Raw genomic sequence first — 21,371 nt, 5'->3', positions numbered from 1 at the left:
GTGCACCACTTGCCCCCTGCGCATGCGTACCAGATACCCGACAATCAGCTGGTGGGCAGGCGGCACACGCACATGCGCAGTGGGACTCTTCTGGACAACCTCTCGTGTGCCAGCAGAAGTGGCTCTATGTGCCACTTCTGGCACCCGTGCCATAGGTTTACCATCACATCTTTTTGTTATAATTTGAATGACTACGTTTATATAAGAAATTTCTTTGAAGCTAGAATTTTAAAAAGCAGATTATCTGGGCATCTATTTTATTTGTTCTATTTACTAGTTATAAGGGAAATACAATTTTTGCAACTAAATTACTATCACTTAATTGGAAATATAAGTGGATTTGGCTGTGTATTTGAATAGGAGATTACATTAATATATTACTTTTGTTTGTATTGGATCAAATAATCTTCCTACAATATGTTTTCATGCATGCGTTCTGAATAATTACATATAAGAAAGTTCAATAATTGTATTGTGGGATTTGAGAGACTGCTAAAATCTCCTGTCTCCCTGCATATAGAAACTGTTACTTTTTAAAAAAATAACAAATTATATGAAATCAGCCTCTGAAGTTTTAGAATTAAAATATGCTATTTATAGAGCTAGAATGTGTTAAAATTAATATAATTGTCTGATTGTACAATTAATAATTGTAGTGTTTTAAAGGATTGAGTCCATTAGGCTTTTATTTTTATCTTTGTAGAAAAGTACATCAGTCTTCTCTATGTATTAACCAGAAGAAATCTAACACTGTAGTAGTGTCCTAGTCCTATTAATACTTTGGAAATTAAGCATTTAAATTTCTATAATACTTTTTTGGTAACTTATATTTAAGCGCTTGATAATGTTTTGCTTCTAAAATAATTTTCTGGCATTCTATTAATGTCAATGTAATATTAGCAGTAGTGACATATAATATGGTAAGAAACATGAAAGATGATGCAAGGAATGTTGTTCCTCTTATAGACTTCAGATTTATGGAATACCGAAAACTAATATAACACTTTAAACTCTGCAAGAACATTTTTCCTACTGTGTAAAGGCAAAACATGCTTGAACAACTTGAAATTACATCTACAATTTACCCATATCTATTTTTCTAAGCTACTTGAGTATAGTCATTGGCTAAATAAATTTATAAAATAATGTATTTATCATATCTAACAACGATTTTGTGAATGGCCACTATCAGGATAGAAGTTAACATTGTCTTTTCGATGTTTTATTTTACTATTAATTTCACTTTGGTTCTGCCCATAAAAAATAGAAAAAAAATTGGATGTGTATTTAAACTCCTATATTGAGGTAATGTACCATACATCTATAACATATTCCCCAAACATATATTGAAATCAGTATGTTGGTTTTAAGACTACAACATTCTTTTTTTTTCTTCTGAAACAACAGATTAAGTAATTTTTCTAGAAATTGTATCCAGAACTCTTTTTTAAAGGAGGATCTGTATATTTATGTAAGATCTGTGAAGAAGGATCTGTATTTATGTAGGATCTGTATATGCTGATAGCAAAATTTTTCACAGTTTAAGAAATGGGACACTTCTTCCCAACCGTTTTAATGTCGGTTGTTATATTCAAAAGATGAACACATCACTCAGTTTTTTGTTTGCTAACCTAATTCTAACCCTGATTTTTACTTTTATCTCTGAAATATTTTTTAAACTCTTAATAAAAAAATCTGCATGCTTTTTTTCTTGTAAGAAAAGTTCTCAGTCATAGGCTGATAGAGCTGGAAAGCATCATTAGACATTGAAACCAACCCTCTGTTCAGTGCAGGAATCCAAATCAAAGCAGTTGTGACAGATGGCTGTGTACCCTTTGTTTGAATGCATCCAATGATGAGAAACCCACTTCCTCTCTGCTCATTTGGTGCCTCTATCAAACAGCTCTTACTTAAAAGGCATTTTTTTCTTTAATAGTTAACAAGAATATACTATCCTGTAATATAAAATTATTATCCTGGATCCTAAGCAACAAATCTTGCTCTTCTTCTGGGTGAGATCTTTTCTTAAAGATAGTTTTCAAATTCAGTTTTCTCTTTTTCCCCATGATACATATATTAGTCATTATGATCCTACATTTTTTTTCTTTGAAACTATGTATTCCATGAAAGTCTGCACATTGCATCGAGGAGCAGTTGCAAAATATTACCAAAACATCCAATATATTGATTTGCATTTTGGACAGAATAAAAATATTATAAATGCTATGCTTTATTCACTCTTACAATGATACACCAGTATAACTATACATAGTAATCTGCAACTTTAATTACAGTTTTATATTTAGCATACAACCATCATTTTGTTTGTACTTACTGAAATACCAATTTCAGTAAATACTAAGTCCTTTGTACTGGCAAGGGAATATACTGGGATAAATGAGTAAGCAATGTTCATTTTAATTTTCAGACAGACAAACAATACTACATCTCTATAGAAACATTGACTTGCAATCTATTTTAGTTGGTTGAAAAATAGAATAAAATATTAATTTAGTAAACAAATCTATTTAACATTTTATATAAACAATCCTATAGCAGTGGACTAATGCACACATCTTTTGGTGACCGTTTCTCCCTTATCATGCAATTTGGACATTGTTTTCCAATTCAATACTATTAAATGCTTTGTGTGTGTGTGTGTGTGTGTGTGTGTGAGAGAGAGAGAGAGAGAGAGAACGGATAGGTCTAAATGAAGGCAAACTCGTTCAAGTTATGCTTCTGGTAATTTCACGGACATAGAATTCTCAAGCAATCCTTTATCCAAATATTAACTAGGACTTTGTGGTGCTTAGCTTCTGAAATCACTTCAGGTTGGTATATGCTACTATCTGCAACTTGCATATATTTTAAACTATGTCTGGGAAAAGACCTGTCACACACACTATTTGTAGTTTTCCTTTGAGACATTTAATGATGAATATTGAAGAAAGCAGGATGGATGGGTTTGTGTTTTTTTTTATAAATAAGTAATGTGATAGATTAAAAATGTCTTTATTTAAATTCATAGTATATTTATGTGTCACTAGATACTTGTATTTGACAAATTTAGATCTTATCTTTCTTTCAAAAGGTCAAGGCAAGATGCATTTCAGTCCCTCTTCCAGTTGTCCTTAAACAAAAAAAGGTAGGTTGAGCTAAGAGATAGTGACAAGCTAAAAATCATATAATAAATTAAACTTAAACCTGGGTCTTCCCAATCTAAGTTCAGTGCCCTTTGTACACTTTATTCTTTCTCTCACGGAACTCTAAGAATAATTTTTCTTGGTTGCAGTAAATTGTTCACACATTTATTCACTCATCTTTGCTTTATACACTGAAAATGTTTTCATTGTGGGATAAGATGGTGCTGATATGGTTGGTGAAGGAGGTAAGAAATAATTGATTTGATAATTCAGTAATTCTTAATAATTTGTAGAAGGGCAAGAAGCTTGATAAAGATTTACTGGTGGAAGAGATATGCTTTTAAAAAAGAAGATGGAGCAAAACAGGAATAGCTACTACAATAGTGTAAGGCAGACTGAGATACAGATTGTTAGATTACCATAATATAGGTATGGAGAAAACTGTACTGGTTTAGAGTTAGATTGCTGCCTCTCAATTCAAATACCATTAGTGTTAGCATAACAGGCCTCTGTGACTTTATACTGCATATGTATACTAATAATATCATGGATATCTAATTGGTAGAACTGCGGGAAGTATGTTTCAGTTCTTAGGCTATCTATACAATCTCAGGCCAGATTTTGGGGGACAAGCAAGAAAAATTGTATTAGTCTGTCAGGTCTTTTATTTCCTGAACCATGATGGCCTTTTTCTAATCCTTCCAAACTAACCTTGTATCATTAAAAAAAATCCTGGAAAATTGATAAGACTCTTTCTGAGTGATCATCAAGCTCAAGGTTGACTCAGCCTTCCATCCTTCCGAGGTGGGTAAAATGAGGACCCAGATTGTTGGGGGCAATATGCTGACTGTAAATTGCTTAGAGAGGGCTGTAAAGCACTGTAAAGCGGTATATAAGTCTAAATGCTATTGCCATTGCTATCTGTTTCAGCTGGTAGTAGGATCTGGCTGGCTGTGGGCTCATTTCTACAATTTCCTTATCCTGGTTTGGAGATGGTACACTTATTGGTTGTTCAGGACCTTTCCTCACAGTTGAGGAAATTGCATCTTATTGCCAGCTTTCTTCTGTGGTAGGCTAAAGCCAAATCAAGAAGATAATGTTTTCCACTAAAAAAACAGTAAAACATTGTATGTCACATAGAGAAAACCTCACAAATATCAACAATCTCCTTTTCTACGCATTCTCATTCCACATTTTCCATTGTGGGTGTCCACAATGTCATCTCATTGCCAGAAGAAACCTGGCAATGGGATGGAGATTCAGCTATGAAGAATGTATACTACTCATATGCCTTCCAAATCCCTTTGGTGCTCTGCTTTCACTCAGAAGCTGGCCCCAGGTTGGTTCTGGCCTTTCTTACTAGTGGGAAGATAGAGAATACATACAAGTGAAATTAATGACAAAAACAGCAGTGGCAGCACTTTGGCTTTGGGGCAGACAGGGAGAAGGGTGGATAACAACTACTTTGGTGAACGGAAATTGCAGTAGCATGGCATGGCATGAGATCATAGTGCCCACTCTTTTACAGTAGCATTGGATTGGATCAGGTCTCATGCTTTTCTTGGAAGGCATCAGGTGCTGCAATGAATGGTATAGTATGGTACTAAGTGCTAGCTGCAGCAAGGAAAAAGGATGCTATCATTTTAGGAACAGGTAGTTTTGGAAGCAAGATTTCCCACTCCCAGTGGACTCCATTCTACATCCTGAAGATGTAGAGATAAGAAAACAAAGCTCAAGATTGGTTCTTTGTGCTGGGAACAAGCAGTATACAACATCATATCTTGCTGCAAACACTATTTCTCCCTAGTCCAGATGAACCCATTGCCAAATAAGAAATGTGCTTTTGTCTATGCAGGGAGCAGTTTTATTAGCTTTGCTTCAGAATTGTGGCAACAGTATCAATGTTGGGGCAAAGATATGGGAAGTGATACACAGTATTTTTTGTCTCAGAAATAGGAGGAAAGCAAATCCATAAGGATGTGTGTATAAATATCTTATCTGGTCTTGGAAGCTAAAGAAGGTCAAGGTTGTGGTTAGAACATGGGTGGGAGAATGAAGCAACTCGGAAGAAAACAATAGAAAATCACTTGTATATTGTTAGATGTATGTGGCCATCTGAAATAATATTTTATTAACCTACATGATAACTTTTTGAGATGGTAAAAGTCTTGCATATTTGGTTCTATAAGAAGAAAATGTAGATTGAGAGCACGTTAGTTAATTTGCACAACACTTTGTAAGACATATCACTCATATGTCTGGTGACTTAAGTGTTGTTCATATTTAATAGATGTCATGTTGGCCTCTGATTGTCCAATTATAATAGATATTTTTGAGGAGTGTAGTCTGAATAAGGTCTTAACAAGTGCAGTTAGATGGGCTGCTTCTCCTTAAGGCAGATAGAATTTTTTAAAAATGCAGCTATTCCTTGAGTTACCAGAATTTCTGTCACTAAATGATGCAGTTGTAAAGAAGAAATCAATACTGTGGCTTAAAAGCAGCAGGAGCACCTAAAGTATTTTCTCAAGTACTGCACATCCAGGCAACAGGGACTTTGGAGATTCTTTTTGTGTTTTTCTCTCTCAGATGCTTTCGAAGATGTTGTCTTTGCTGCTGTGCCTGTGGAATGGATGGATGCTTGTTTCTGCTACCCAGAATGCGTCTACCATCCCTGTGAAACTATGGGCTTGTTTTCCAAAAGGAGAAGCATCTGAAATAAAGTTGATATGCCGCATGCATGGATTATATGCCAACAGTTCCAATCCTGGAGTGTTCCAGAGCTTGTACATATTCCATGCTGCTTCAGATTCAGTCAGCTGCCATTGGAGAGATTTGGCTAATTGTACTGTCAAGGCCAGTGGAGAAATTGGACATTTTTGTTATGACATGCAAAGGGACAGTTCAACTTTTCATATTCCTGTTTCATGCCGACCTTTGCCAACACATTTGGATTCTCACAGTACTGGAAAAAGCATAACCCAGGACAATTCATGTGACATTGCCCTAATTTCTGCTGCTTTATGGAAATTTGGTGCACCATTGCACCTGAGAACTGTTATTGGATCCCAACATGATAAATTTCTTAAAAATCATTTGCAGCTATCCTTAATTTCACCTTCAGGGAAGAAAACCACCCAAATGATTGTTAATTGGGAATCACATGACTGGGAAGTAAAGGGGCAAGACTTAATTAGACAAGGACCCCCAGATTGGATAGTTCCAATTAAAGGAACACATTGTGATCAAAGAGCATCCTCTGTTCAGTTTAAATTCTATGGTCATATTTCCATAACAGAAAATAATGGTGAACAAGGGTTGTATCAGCTAGAACTAGGCTTTCAAAACAAAACGGTTCTTCAATTTAACCCACTGATCACAAACCTTCTTTCACTGCGCCATATGAGAAATCCAGTTATTGGATCTCATGTGTTAAAATTAGATCAGCCTGAGCAAATTGTCAGGAGCCCACAGACCTCTCTGAAGGAGGTACAGATTCATTTTGAAGGTTTGAATGTATCACAGAAAGTGCCCCAGTGCTCTCCCTTTCTTGATATTAGCCACAGAGGTTGGGTGGAATGGGTTAAAATGTGGGAAGGAGTACACCATGGAGAAAGAATAAAAAGGGAATTGTTAAATTGGCTGGGTCCCCTGGGGGCAGGAGTTTCTTTTATAGATGCAGCCAACATAGAAGTATTAGCTAATAAACTTTCATATTCCACAAAGCAAATAGGAAAACTTACTGCCCCATTGACCAAATCTTTCTCACAACTCACAAAACAACCACAAGCTATCAGTAAAGTGCTTCCAATCTGGGAAACAATTTTAGAAAACGATAACATACTGATAGTCTCTGGGATTCAGTCTCTCCAAAATAATGTTTCATTGGCTTTAGCATGTGAACAAGCCCAGGTAATCACCCAAAATGTGATCATGGATATGATTCGAGAAGCTAAGGCAGGAAAAATTCCCATGGAGGTAAGCAATTTAATTCGACCAGAACTCACACCTGGTGAAATTGCCTTAGAAGCTTGGTGGAGACTGCTAAATGCATCTTACGACTCTACTCAGAACATTCTGCGGTTATTCTTAATAACTGTGGAGACCACTCAGATTATTCCTATCTATCCAATAGTGCCCCTGGGATTCCAGATTGACAGAGACTTGGTCATGTATTCCAGAGACTCTAATAAATGGGCACACTTGAGTGATGGTGAGTGGCAAAGTGTTAATGTGCAGGGCTGTGTTAAAAAAGAGAATTTAGGCTTTGTATGTGATGATAACAGCTTAGAAGAGCACCATGAATGCTTTTCTCCTCAGCTTATAAATAACTCTCATTGTTCTTTTGATGTAGTCCAAGAAGAAATGTCTACTGTTGTATATACTGGCAAGGGCTGTATTTGTGTTAGAACTCCATGTGAATTTATAATAATTAATAGTGTCATCATCCAACCTATGCTTCCCTATATCAATCGTTGCTTTTGCAATATTAGCGTGATTGTAGGATGTGATTTCCAGTTTCGTGTACCTGTTTGGACAGTGCAACATATGAAAGCGTATCCCTCTTTATATAAAGAGATATTTCCTATTTCACTTGGCCTTGGCCTTTCTACTCTTAAAAATCTGCTTTCTCACCCCTCTCTCAAGCAAGAATTACTGAAACTCAAAGATATGGGTGAAAATGCTGCTCTTGAGATTCACCACAACAATCAGGAAATTGCCCAGATTGTAGCAAAGGTTATATCAGCTGGAGACCATGCCTGGTGGGAGGTTCTCCTGGGATGGTCACCAAGTTCAAATGGAGTACTAAATATTGCTCTACACCCTATTGTGATGATTTTAATCTTTCAAGTAGCACTAGTGATTTGCTTATTGGCATTGGTCGGGTGGATGAAATGGCAAGCAAGTCGATTATATTATCTACAGAAGCAGATAGTTTCCACCAAAACAAGATGTGATGGAAATATGCGCTCATCCACCTGCCATGAAAAGGGAGACACTACTGTGTCATGTCCTTTTGAAAGCCATACTTAAGTTCTTAATTTTAGTTTCTTACTTACTAAATGTTCAATAGTCTCCCACTTACAAAAAATATTTGTTTGCAAGGGTTGTGTGCTAGCTTTTTGTTGTTGTTATTAAGGAAAAGTTAATGTCTTAGTGTCCGAATCTCTTGGGTGCACAAAACCCAAAATTCCTTCTATCTCAATACAGTCAGGATTGCTATTTACAGCTTTATAATTGATAACATCGTACATATTTTGGTCATTGTATTATTGGTAAATACACCAATTCAATATTTAGTACTCTTCTTTTCTGGAAATAACTTGGGCATTTCCACTTTTCTATTTCTCATGGAAAACCTTGATATCCTTCTTGGTAGAGAGATGGTTCTGCTACTTGAAAGCACCAAAACCCAGTACTCCATTTCTTTCTATTTCAGATGGTATTTTAACACAGTCTGAAAAAAATCGACTTAATCCTACCAAAACCTTCTTTTGTATATGTTTATTCTCAATGACAGCTTTTAGCTCACTGAACTCATTGCACTCATTCTCTTTTAATATCTTTCTTACTTCAGAGATATTTTGGTTGTGATTTTATCTATTATTGCTTTTAATAAAAGCGTTGTTTTGTTCTGATGTCTCCTTTGTTTTAATTCATGAGAATGTGAGGATATCCTATTGAATACTCACAAGTTATCAATATCTAGACACTGATGATTAAAATTGATCAGCACTTTGCTCTTTCTGATTCACAGTAAGAAAGGTAATTAACTCAGCTTTCTTAGAGGTTCACAAATATGATAAGCATGTTTAAGGGAAATCTCTGCAATTGTTAGTTGCTTTATGCTCACATAATGATGATCGGCTGACTTGGGCAATTATTTGGTTGATTTTCTAACTCCTCATTTTTTGATGCTATGATGAAGTTTGGTTGTAGATATTTTTAAAAAAATAAATGCATTCAAATGTGGTCCTTTTAAAATATTAGATATCTGAGAAACAACTTGAAAAACAGGTTTATGTATTTTGGATCAAAATAAAAACACTCTGGATATGTATCTATATCTGTGATGGAGTGGCTAGTGAAAATACAACTACAGTTTTCAGATAATAATGACAAAATTATATTCATGCACTAAATATCTCTTTAATATCTAACATCATAAGAGTATGTCTGATTTACTTTGGCCATGTCATGCATGCAAATTTATTGAAGAAGGCAATGATGCTAGAGGAATGGTTTGTGGAACAAAAAGGAGAAGCAAAGAACATTGTGGCTTGATAATATCAAATCTGATACAAAGTTGAACATGCAACAATTGAAAGAAGCTGTGCTTGATAGAGTAGAATGGAGAACACTTGCCTATAAAGTTACCAAAAGTCAGATATCATTAAATTAAATGGTTAAAACAAGAATACTTATCTCACTGTTGAAGCAGTAATCTAGTGATTGTCTGGATGCCTCTTGTCATATTAGTTTTATAATTTAAATCCAGGTTGTATCATTAAATGCAGAAGTCCTAAAAAAGCAATAGTGACCAATTTTCTCTTTAAGAAAAAAAATCATGTTCAGATAAATAGGTTCTGTATTATCTTTCTTGGTTACACATATTTGCTAGGAGTAATTTATCCAGTAATTAATTATTCATCAAGGTCTTTAATTCTTTCACATAGTGCAGAATTACATGTGATAAAGAAGCTTTGTTCTTAGAATATAAGTTGCAATTCCATAACAGTGGCCAGTGTGTTGTGAATGTAATTGGTGCCATTTATCAATAACATGCTTCTGCCATTAAGATATTGTTTTGTGATCTGATGACCTTGGGAAGTTTTGCAGGGTTCTGCCTATCTCTAGCAATAATAATTGTTCATAGCAGCATTTCCTGTTTTGCAAGTCTGTTCTGCCAGTATATGGGTTGTCTGCCAGTTAGATACAGTCTGCCATTGGATATGATCTAGGGGAGCACTAAGACCATTGTGGCAACTGCTATCATTTATAAATTGGAAAATAGTATACTTTGTTGTTTTTCCTTTTAGAAATTCAAGTATACAAATCAGAAACCTTTTTTAAAAATGAGTTCTGGGAATAAGTTGCTGATTGATGCTTATGTAAACACAGTAGGTACAATGTACTACTTTTATTTCCACTGGTGTGAATAAAAATAGGAATACATGTTCTAGAATTGTGCTTGTTCTCTGGAGGTTTAGAAACCTGACCTGGGTCACTACATATGAGGATTTCCCCCTAGTTTGAAAGCAGCTTCAGATCCCAGTGATCTTATAACTCTGATATTGTTAAAGGCAAAGCCTATTTATTTCTGGTTCAGAGACAACATAAAAAACTACACTAAAATAAATTAAAATTTGTCACTATTTTGACTACTTTATACATGCTTTATAAATTAATATCCTATTCTGAAGATCTTTGAAATATGAACATCTTCATCACTCTATCTCCTAAATTCGAAACAATAATTACTCCGTTTTTCTTCAACTACATGTTCTATAGCAGGGGTGTCAAGCTCAAGGCCCGCGGACTGGATCCAGCCCGTGAGGTGCTTTGGCTCATGGGGCTGGCTTGGAAATAGCATAGGATCAGCCCGCAATGCCTCTGGCAGCCAAAATGGAGCACAGGGGGCCCACATGAGTGCCCTCTGCACCCTGTTTTTGGCCTGGATGGCCTCCAGCAGTACTCTGCCGGTCAAAATATGATGTGGAGGGCCTCACGCAGCCCCCCAGCCCCTCATTTTGGCCGGCTGCAGGAGGCATCCATCCGGTTTCCCTGCCTCCTTCCTAGCTAGCTCATGGAGAACTACAGTGCAGACCCAGCCCTCAAAGAAATCCACTTTGACACACCCCTGTTCTATAGAGCTTTAGTTGAACTTACAAGGAAGTTAAGAATTTTGTAGATGGATTGCAGCCCCACAGACTCCATTCTGGATTGCAGATTGTGTTCTTGTCAAGTTCTCATTTCACTTTTTCAAGTCTGTTGTATGCTCAGGAGGTACAAGGATCTGCAAAGAATTTACAATGAATCAATCCTGGCTGCATTTTCTTATTCCTGCCATTGCAGCAATACTATTGGAGCTGCTGCAAAATAGTTGATATCTGCATTTTTGTTTCCCAATTCATAGTAACATTTTCACAGAAATAGAAGGATTAATGCTTTTGTAGCTGGGTAGGTTCCCTTGTATCCAGATTTTTTCCCCATGGTAAAAGGGGGGCCAGGCAAATGCATGTCATGTGTATTAAAACGTATATGTGGGATAGAATTTCTCATTCATTTTTAATGTATGTGGTGAGGATGAAGAGTTCTGTTACTTCAGAAACTGTATAGCTTAGAAGCAGGGCATTGACTGAATTCTTCTCCCCCCACCCCACAGAGTGTGTCTCTATGTATGTATTTGTGGTTGTGTGGTTGTGTGTGTGTGTTTTCCCCCTCTCACTCTCTGAATTCTTAAGTCACTGAGAAACAGCACTAATCAGTTGATGATTTAATGTTTAAATACTTCATATTTCAACGTTTATTTCAAATTACTTTTGAGGGGTTAGGGAGCAAAAACAAGTTTGACGTACTGTATGGAGGTTCTACTTATCAGGCTTTCATTCAGATTTGTCTAGATTTGTTTTTACGTCTTTTGTAACTGAATTAAGGCAACCTGAATGTACATCAAGTCACAAATAAAAATTTTGGGAATAATAAATCATATGGTAATATAGTAGCTTAGCTGTTGAACTGTGAGGCAGTATATGTTTTACATCCAACCTAATATGAAATGCAGGAAATCCTTTATTTTATCTTCTGTAACTTTTCATCTACAAGTAGGGATTTTTTGTTTTTGAAGACAGCATAATTGCTAAGTTGCAGGTTAAATAAATGCATTCATTTTTTAAACTCAACACATTGCACATGCTCATCACATGCACATGTCCTCTTAGAAATATTGATAAAGGTTATTAGAAGGAGCGGAAAGCCATAAGACTTGTTCTTCACACATACATGCATACACACTCATGCTGTCTCTGTTTTCTTCTTTATTAAATAATCAAGGATTTTCAGCTGGATTATTTAAGGGAAGGAAAGCCTAAATTGCCTCCCATTAATCTAAAGAGGGTTGCTGGGAGGAAGGAGAAAGCCTCCTAACAACTTGGCATACCAATTGCTGATTTTTTTCCTGCAGCATAGAAATCATGAAGTTGGCCTATTGTATAGAACTATAAGGAAATTCTACATAGTATACAGGCAGTCCTCGACTTAACAACAGTTCGTTTAGTGACAGTTCAAAATTACAAGAGCACTGAAAACAGTGTCAGATTTCCTATTCGTGTTTTTCTTTCTGAGTTGCTTGTGCAAGATCAAAATTTAGCATTGTTGGTAACTTACTCTTGAATTCACTAGTTCACTGCAGTTAGTTTTCTGAATCTTGGTGTTCACATTATTCCTTATATCATTTGTATGCTTTAGTGCCATAATAATTTTTAGCCATAATTGTAGAAATCCACTGCAGTTGGACTACGTGTTCTGCAGGACTTTAATAGGCTATAGTTACTATAAATGCTGATATAAAGATGATAGGAAGAACTACTAGTCAGTTGAAGAACAGCAATAGCCAGTGTCATAATGATGTCTGATTCTATAGAACAGAGATCATATAGTCCTCCTGATGATGCTGAATTCCAGCTCTTGTTCTCTGTGGTGAATTCAAATTATTCAATAATGTTATACTGTTTTTTTTTTTGTTAAAGCAAAAAATGCAAAATACCTTCCCCATTGACAAGAGCTTATTAAACAAAGTTTGGCATTTATTGTACATACTTCGATTTTTTTTTCAACGTCTGAAAATCTTGCCAAGAAAATTATAGGGACTAGTCCAGGAAGTTACTAGAAGTCAAAGGCACAAAAACAAACAAATCCTATTCCAATTATTTTTGTGATGTGTTCACTGTTGCTTCATCTGTTTGTTTTAGTTATTAAAGAAAATACATTATGCACTATAGGTAGGCCAGCTGCATATGTACTGTTAGAAGCCAAGAAATTATTAAAAATTCAGCACTTTAGCATTTAGTAGGGTATTCAGAAGTTGCTTATCTGGCTGGTACAGCTGTTGGAGGTAGACCAAACATGTGGCAATCATTTAGGATAAGAACACCTGCAGTTTATTTTTTGCTATTGTCACATGCAATAACCATCTGGTTTAATAAGTGTTCCTTTCTGCTTTAGATTTTATATTTGTCAGAAACATTTAATGGGGGAGAGGTGGGAAACTAAAGATGGAGATAGCTGAAAGGGAACATTTTCAGCTTTATTGCTCTTAAATTACATCTTGTTCGCTAGTTGTAATGTTGCTGCTATAGATAAAATGTCCAAAAGCTTGAATGAATCTCCCTAGAGCATTTTAACTGTTGTTATCCCAGTATTGTTAACTGACAGTAGCAAAAACCTTTTCTAGCTTCCTGACCTTTTAAAGTCATTTTTTAAAAATTCATGTTGTAAACTACCAAAATGCCTTACAGCACAATGTTCATTTGTGTCTGCTTTATTCTCTGCTTCAGTTGCTTTTTTAATTACTTAAAATTGTTAACAGCTGCTTTCTTATATGTTGAGTTAGCTAGGTGTCTGGTCTTGCATTTATCTGAAATAGATAAAGCTTTTAAATGAGTGTTAATTTCACAGGAACAAACCCCTCTGCCATCTTGGGAAGTGAGAAGTGTTACCCACATTCATGACTATGGAATTCTGTGTTCCTTTGTGACAATAGCTATATGGGTGCTGTATCCTGTTCCAAAACATCCTGATTAGAGGTAATTCTTTTAGAAAAATGTGAAATAGATATTGTTGATGTGGCCTGATAATTTCAGTAGAGACCTGTCTTCAATTTGAACATGAGTTTGAAATCTTTTATAATTTTATTTTTACAATGTATCACATTTTTGGTATTGTGTCAAACATAGAGCTGCATCTGTATTTTTGACCATGAGATGCAATATCCAATTCAGTCGCTTGTATGTAGACTTTTAGCCACTCTGATAGAACAAAATGTTGCCCAGAGTATGCCATTACAGAGAGAGTCTATGCTTCATACCCTTCATAATTATAACATGTATCCTTATGGTGATTTTATCATGGTTTTACCGTAATATTTTATCTTGTATATTGTATTGCCCACATATTGTATATACACATATATACATATACATATGTGCACGCGTGCACACACACACATTGATGCTTTGTTAAAACTTATATTTGTATTTCTATGCAGGTGTTTTATTAGTATTGTGTATCAGTGATTGCATAACCTTGGTAGGTGCCATTCGCTAATTAAAAAATACATGTAGCATTATGCTGAGTGGAGGAATACATTTTCCAAGTTTAATGTGGCCCTGTTGAGCTGAATTAAAGTGCCTTTAAAAAGCTGTGGTAGTGCAATGGTTAGAATGCAGTACTGCAGGCTACTTCTGCTGCCTTCCAACTGTCTGCAATGTGACAATTCGAATCTCACCAGGCTCAAGGTTGACTGAGTCTTCCATCCTTCTGAGGTAAAATGAAGACCCAGATAGTTTGGGGCAATATGCTGACTTTGTAAACCCCTTAGAGAAGGCTATAAAACATTGTGAAGTGGTATATGTCTAAATGCTATTGCTATAACATAGTCCTATAGTAGTACTAATATCTTGTTTCTTAGTAACCAGTTGTCATTTGGAGACTTGTGATGTTTTGTACAGTTACGATGAGTATTCTGAAGAAGTTGATTAGTTTGTTTTACAAATTTTGTTAGAACGGCAGAAGGATTGGTTGTGTACTACTAGAATAACTTGCAGATAGCAACCTTTAATTTTACTTTCTGTTTGCTCAAAGGAATAGATTATCATTATAGAAACATTTTAAGGAATATCTTAGAATCATATTAAGCTGGGAACATATAGTATGTAAATTCTTTCTGAAATATAAGCTTTATTGTATTGATCGAATTTAAAAATGAAAATAGTCTAATAGGAGATTGAGTAGTTGGTATTTTAATATGTATTTTTCTCAGTCCACCTTAATATGCATCAAATACTCATCCTTTTTTAATAAAGCAATTGTTTCTACATCATGATGAATGGTTTCTATTTTATATGTGATATTTCCTGCAGTGCAAGTGTGAGAGGTGAAGCCAAAAATAACAGTGTATGTGAATAGAGCCTTGGTATCCATTATGAGACATCAAAGAAGGCTCTGAATTTTTCTCTTTTTCCATAAAAAAAGAAAATTAAAATAATTGTCTGAGCCAAAGATTACAACAGTACTATTTTTGATCTCTAAAATAGATAATTTATAAATCTGCAGTAAGAAGAATAGTAAACTTATATCAGTTGTTCAGATAAACTATATATACATATCATTTGAAAAGACAAAAGATTCATATATAAATATATTGAATTAGATTCTTTAAAAGTCTTCTGTAAGGTCCCAGACTTATTTAAACAGAGGGATTGTTTATTACACAGTGCTAAACTAAGATTTGTATTAAAGTATTTTTTTTTAAAAAAATCAGATATAGTTTATATTTCTTCTGCTAGAATCGGAGGAAATTGATAGAATACAAGAATAAAAAAAAATCAGAGGAAAAAAGAGGAAATTAAAAAAAAAACTGAAGAAGTAAACAACACACAAAAAAAGCAAGGTTATAGCCAATAAGTAAGATAAATAACACCAGGCAAACATGAGAAAACAATAATAAAAAAACTACAAGTGTGACTTCAAGATTTTTCTCCCTTTGCTTTGCATCTTTCGGCTGTCATAAGTAACGGGGGAGAGGGGGGATATGGTTATGGGAAGTGAGCTGGAGGTGTTACAAAACAGAACTGTATAAGCTGGCGGTGGGGTGTAGATTCTTGCTTAGGCTTTTATCCTATGCTATGCGCAGCTGCAACTCTTTATCAAAATATGTCAAGGTCAACGGACAGAGGCCTCATCACCACCTGGAGATGCCCACATGATGATATACACAACTTTTAATTGGATGAGCCAATTGAACTATTGGGAGTGGGAACATTGCCATTACTTTGTATATGTGATTTACGCACCCATTTTCTCAGATTCAGAATTCTTTTGTTGCTACCACTTGATTTCCAGTAAAAGATACCTTTTCTCTGATTAATGGAGTCTAGGTATTTCTTTCTTGGATTTTGAATGGAGCACCAGCTGACAAAGGAGGAAAACAATATTTCTACCAACACTGGAAAGGCAAACTTACTATACATAAACAGGGAGCAAACACCATACTCATTTTCACTAATGATGTTATCTAGTTGGGTAATTAAACTTCTGCAAGCAAACAGCCAAGCTCATAGAGCACCAAGAACTCCACAATAGCAAGAATCTGTAATTCTTGTGGTTGGAAATAGTAGTGTTTTAGCAATTAGAATATTTAGAGCCAAATGTGTAATTATCTCTTTTATATATTGTTTGTAGTCTGTTTTCAAGGAGATCTACTCACATGTGCTCCCTACATGTGCTAGAAAGTTTAGATTATGGCAGGTGCTAGCCTCCCACTCTCTGAAGACTTATTTTCTATTTAGGGGACATGTTTTTGTGAATGAGTAGTGTCACCCAGACAGAGTTTAAAAGTATTTTCCATAGCTTTCTGTTTTTCTTTTTCAGGATCAAATCATCACGGTCCACAGGCCTTTCTCTTCATTGTATTTGAAATAATAAGACAATTTGCATTGAGGATAGATATTTTTTCACATACAAATAGCACCATTATTTTTAAACTTCTAATGCCCTTCAGTGTGTTTTTCTTCTTTTTCATGAAGGGTAGCCGGAACAGCCTGATAGGGGCCCATTTCCAGAGAGACGTGGATGATGCCAGAACTATGACAGGGGCTGCAGTCTTGGCATTGAAGGGAGGTGATCAGTTATGGAACAGTCAAAGGAGGAAGTACCTGAAGTCAGGGAAGAAGAGGAGGAAAAGGAAGAGACAGTGATGGCAGTAAGTGGAACCTCAGAGCCAAATGAAGGTCTTGGTAATTCGGCACCATCTGCCAAGTGTACAGGTAAGTTGGAAAAAGGTATTAATGCCTTAGAGACACTTAAAGGAGCAATGGACAAGTGTTGAATACTTTTTTTCCAGTAATTTGTTCTCAGTGGGATGACATTTTCCTCACTATTATAACAAATTTATTACAGGCTTTATTAATTCACAGTTCTCAAATATATTAAGAAACTTTCCTTTATTTTTGTTTTGCATACTTAGTGTGCTTTGGGTCCCTTAGATTTAGGAACCTGGAAGCATGCTTTCTCTTTAGCAGCACCTGCCCTCTGGAATGAGGTTGCCCCTGAGATCTGGATGCTCCCCACCCTGCTGATATTCAGAAAGGCCTTGTAGATCTGGCTCTTTGCTCAGGCCCTTTGTGAGGGAGAATTAGGACGTTCATCCTTGTCTGATCTGTTATTATTGCAAATGCTAAGGGTGCTACTCTGAGAACTGAAAATATAAATAATCTGCAAGTTTTAGTAATAAAAATCATGAAAGATAGTGAAAAAAGCAGGGCTACAAATATAAAGATTAAAATAATGACTATAGGTACCACAACCAGCCTTAGAACTGACAATGAATTTATTGAAGTGATAAATTGCTTCTTTTTTTTAGGATCGACTATCAATAGTAAAAGGACCATCAATAAAGAAATATATATCATAGTCTAGCATTTTTTAGAGTAGTAATGAAGGCCTCAGAAAAGACTTGGTATGCTGATATGTGTGTATAACTAGAAAGGTCAGAATTATGAAGGTGATGATATTCTCCTTCACACTCTATGGAAGAAAAAGTTGGACTTTAAAGAAGCAGGATAGAAGAGCATATTGATGCTTTTGAAATTAGTTATTGGAGAATAGCATGGATAGCCAAGAAAGCAAAGAAATAAATACCATGGATATTGAAGAAAATATACCCTAATTTTCTCTTGCAACACTGATTGAAATTCCTGCAGTTTGATTATAACACACAAGCCATCTTAAAAGATAGATAGACAGACAGACAGACAGAATCTACTAAGTAAATCAGTAGAGAGTGGCAGTATACAGATACTATTGTCTTTTACCTTTTATAGTTGAAAAGCAATTGCTTTTACCCAGTTGAAAGAATATTGGATGAAGTTCATATTATAAAATCATTTGCTTGTACAAAAATTTTTTATTGTTATGCTACATTGCGCATTAGGGTCAAAATGTACATAACAGCAAGCTTTCAACAAAAGTTGAATATAATGTGATAGAGTAAATATGATTCTGAAAAAAACATTTTAGGCTAATGTCCACAAAGCTTTGTTGCAAACCCATGTTCAAAATTGCTGGATATAAAGATGGAGATTTGTCCCTGTAAGATAGTTGCTTCCAGATTTTGCATCACAGTATTTGCCATATAGTACCAATAGTCTTCAACTTACAACCACAATTGAGCTTGGAAGTTTGGTTGTAAGTTGAGTCATCATAGACATGAACATGATTGTTAAGCAAATAACATGGTCATACGTCTAAATACAGCTTATCCGATGGGGCAGTTCTTGCCGGAAAACAGCAAATATGATCTTGTAACTCTGGGAAAAAGCAGTGGGATTGACATGTGACCTCTTGCCAGCTTCCCATTGATTTTGCTTGTGGAAAGCTGGTAGGGAAGGTTTCAAATGTTGATTAAATGATTGCAGGACTCTGCAACCTTTATAAATGTGAGCCAGGTCCTAAGTATCACAATCATGGGACCATGGGGATGTAATGGTTGCAACTTTGAGGACTGGTCATAACTCCCCTTGTTCAGCACTATCGTAAGTTTGAATGATCAGTAAATGAATGAACCAGGGGTGGGATACGACAGGGTTAACTACCAGTTCAGGATTTACGAGCTTCCCTGCACACTGGGAGCCGTGCACCTGTAAATCGTCATCAGCACGCTGTGTGCAGAGAAGCAGCCTTTGAAACAGCCCTCTTTTCCTGATTTTTTAACTGCAGCTGTGCCTCGTTCGGCAGCTGAAGTTGAAAAATCAGGAAATAAAGATCAGGTAAGAGCCCAGGTGGGCAAAAACATCAGCAGACATAGAACTGGTTCTATGTCTGCTGCTCTTCAGAGCTACCGGTTCTACAGAGGTGGATAGAACCGGTAGAAACCCACCCCTGGAATGAACATAATCAAGACTACTTATACTTTCTCCGATTTGGTAATTACAAATGCAAGGTAAATAAGCAAAGCAAAAAGGCCAAAGATTTGTACCAGATGGTTCTTTACTGCAAAATTACAATGTAATACCTTCTCCATTCTGTTTCCTGATAGATATTTCCCAGAGTTCTTCTCCTTCTCTGTTGGACCAACTCCAGATGGGCTGTGATGAGGCAAATTCAGGAAGTCTAAATGTGGAATGCAGAGTTTGTGGTGACAAGGCATCAGGGTTTCATTATGGGGTACATGCATGTGAAGGCTGTAAGGTAAGGACAACACAAAGATTAGATATAACCTTATGAGAGGTAGACTGTGGGTTCCTTAGTGTTCCCTAAGCTTGGAGGTTTTCTTGCAAATGTTTCATTACCAAACTAGACAACATCAGTGCTAAAAGGGAGTGAGGTTTGCTCTTATTTTTATATACTAGTGGCTTACCCTGCCAGTGTTGGTGGGAGTGTAGTGGCTCTTTGATTAAGCTGTTGTTTACTGTTAGTGTGTTTGTGTTTGTAGTTCCTTGATTGGGATATTGTTGGTTTAGTGTTAATCTTGGTGTTAATCTCTGCTCATATGGGTGTTTTGGGCTTTTTGATTGTCTCTTTTGAGTGGTATATAGATATCGTTTAACTCTATGTGCCTGTTGAGTACCAGGCCTCCAGGAATTCTGTGGCATTTTTGGACATTTTTGACCTAGGATTGCTCACAAATTTCCAGTTGAAACTATGGTTTACTCTGTCCATGTGTTGTGAAATAAAGGTGTTTTCATCATGTCTTCTGTCTACTAGTTGGTGTTCACAGATGTGTTTTGCCAATCTTCTACCTGTTTGTCCTACATAGTGGTTGTTACAGTTCTTACACTGTAGGTTGTAGATGACTCCTGTTTTTTCTCCTGGGTGTACTGGATCTTTTGATTTACTTAGGATGTTTTGGAGGGCTTTAGTTGGTTTGTGTACTACAGTGATGCCATGTGGTGATAATAGTCTTTGGGTGGTTTCTGACAGATTTTTGATGTACGGCAGTGCCATGCTTTATGCTTTTTATAGCTTGTGTTGGTTGAGCTATGGTGTGTTGAATGATTTGGCACTTTTTGATAAAGCTACATGGATATCCATTTTGTTGGAAGACATTGTATGGTTTCCTTTTTCCAATGTTCAAGGTTGCTGCAGTGTGTTTGTGCTCGTCTAAATAGACATGCTTCTCTTGTGGGAGATTGACTAGTTTATTTTGTTAGTGGAACACCTGGGTTGTGTGGGCAGTTCTTTAATAAATTTGTGTTTATAATTTACCATCACTGCCTCTGCTGTTAAGGATATCTAGGAAAGGGAGTGTGTTGTTTTTTTCTTGTGAATTTTATTCCTTTGAAGATGTTGTTGATAGTTTTGTGTGTTTTTTCTAGTTGGTTCTTTGTTGTTATTAGCATGATACTAGCTAATTTGGTAATGACACATCTGTAAGAAAACAATCAAAATAAGACCAAGCAGGCCACAGTTTAACTCTGAGCAACAAATACTCTCTAGAGAAGGAAAGATGGAACTAGAAACTCAAGAAGTCTCCTTTTTGTTGCTTTTCTTATTTTTCATTGAATCTCTTCTCTCAGAATGTAGAGATCTCTTTTAGAAATTAGACCTGGATATATGTGATAACTGAAGCAAGACCCTTATATGTATAGAGATGGAAAGACTCACAGATTCTCACAATGGAAGAATGGGTGGTAAAGTTAATGGAAAAGCTGAGATTAAAGAAAAGATTTTGTCTAGCTTTGTTTCTACGTGGAAACCACTTTTGGACTTTTTCTTAGAAACTAAAAGAAATGCTATGCTGATTTTGAGTATAGAAATATAATATGGAATTTTAGACCAAACAGTTAATGTATTTTATATTTGTAAATGAATCAAAGAAAGTTGGAAATTACTTTTCTGTTTCTTTTCTTTTCTCCTTATTCCTTTGCACCTTCTTCCTCCATATTTGTTTTTCCTTCTTAATTTCTTTTTTTCTAGTTTTTATTTAAATTATTTAGTAGATTTATATGGTTG

At 35.8% G+C, this 21,371-nt stretch overlaps 1 protein-coding gene across 10 annotated transcripts in view; it reads left to right on the top strand.

The window, feature by feature from the left end:
* PPARD (peroxisome proliferator activated receptor delta) overlaps positions 1 to 21,371 on the top strand; it is a 44,182-nt gene that overhangs the window by 11,318 nt on the left and 11,493 nt on the right. For 2 of the 10 annotated variants that reach the window (XM_026719959.2, XM_026719964.2), the window contains exons 3-4: positions 16,946 to 17,185; positions 19,456 to 19,607. In XM_026719959.2, coding sequence (XP_026575744.1) covers positions 17,050 to 17,185; positions 19,456 to 19,607 — 288 coding nt within the window. In that variant the 5' untranslated portion in view covers positions 16,946 to 17,049. Of the gene's footprint in view, positions 1 to 3,091; positions 3,146 to 4,085; positions 4,213 to 5,729; positions 8,774 to 13,817; positions 13,946 to 16,945; positions 17,186 to 19,455; positions 19,608 to 21,371 lie in introns of those variants that run through there. The other 8 variants (XM_087929549.1, XM_087929546.1, XM_087929550.1 and 5 more) reach the window with 7 other exon arrangements.

The sequence above is a fragment of the Pseudonaja textilis genome, chromosome 3, assembly GCF_049901715.1.
Source record: "Pseudonaja textilis isolate UNSWEBS1 chromosome 3, rPseTex1.2, whole genome shotgun sequence".
NCBI classification, from domain to species: Eukaryota; Metazoa; Chordata; class Lepidosauria; order Squamata; family Elapidae; genus Pseudonaja; species Pseudonaja textilis.
This window is presented reverse-complemented; position numbering and strand designations above follow the sequence as displayed.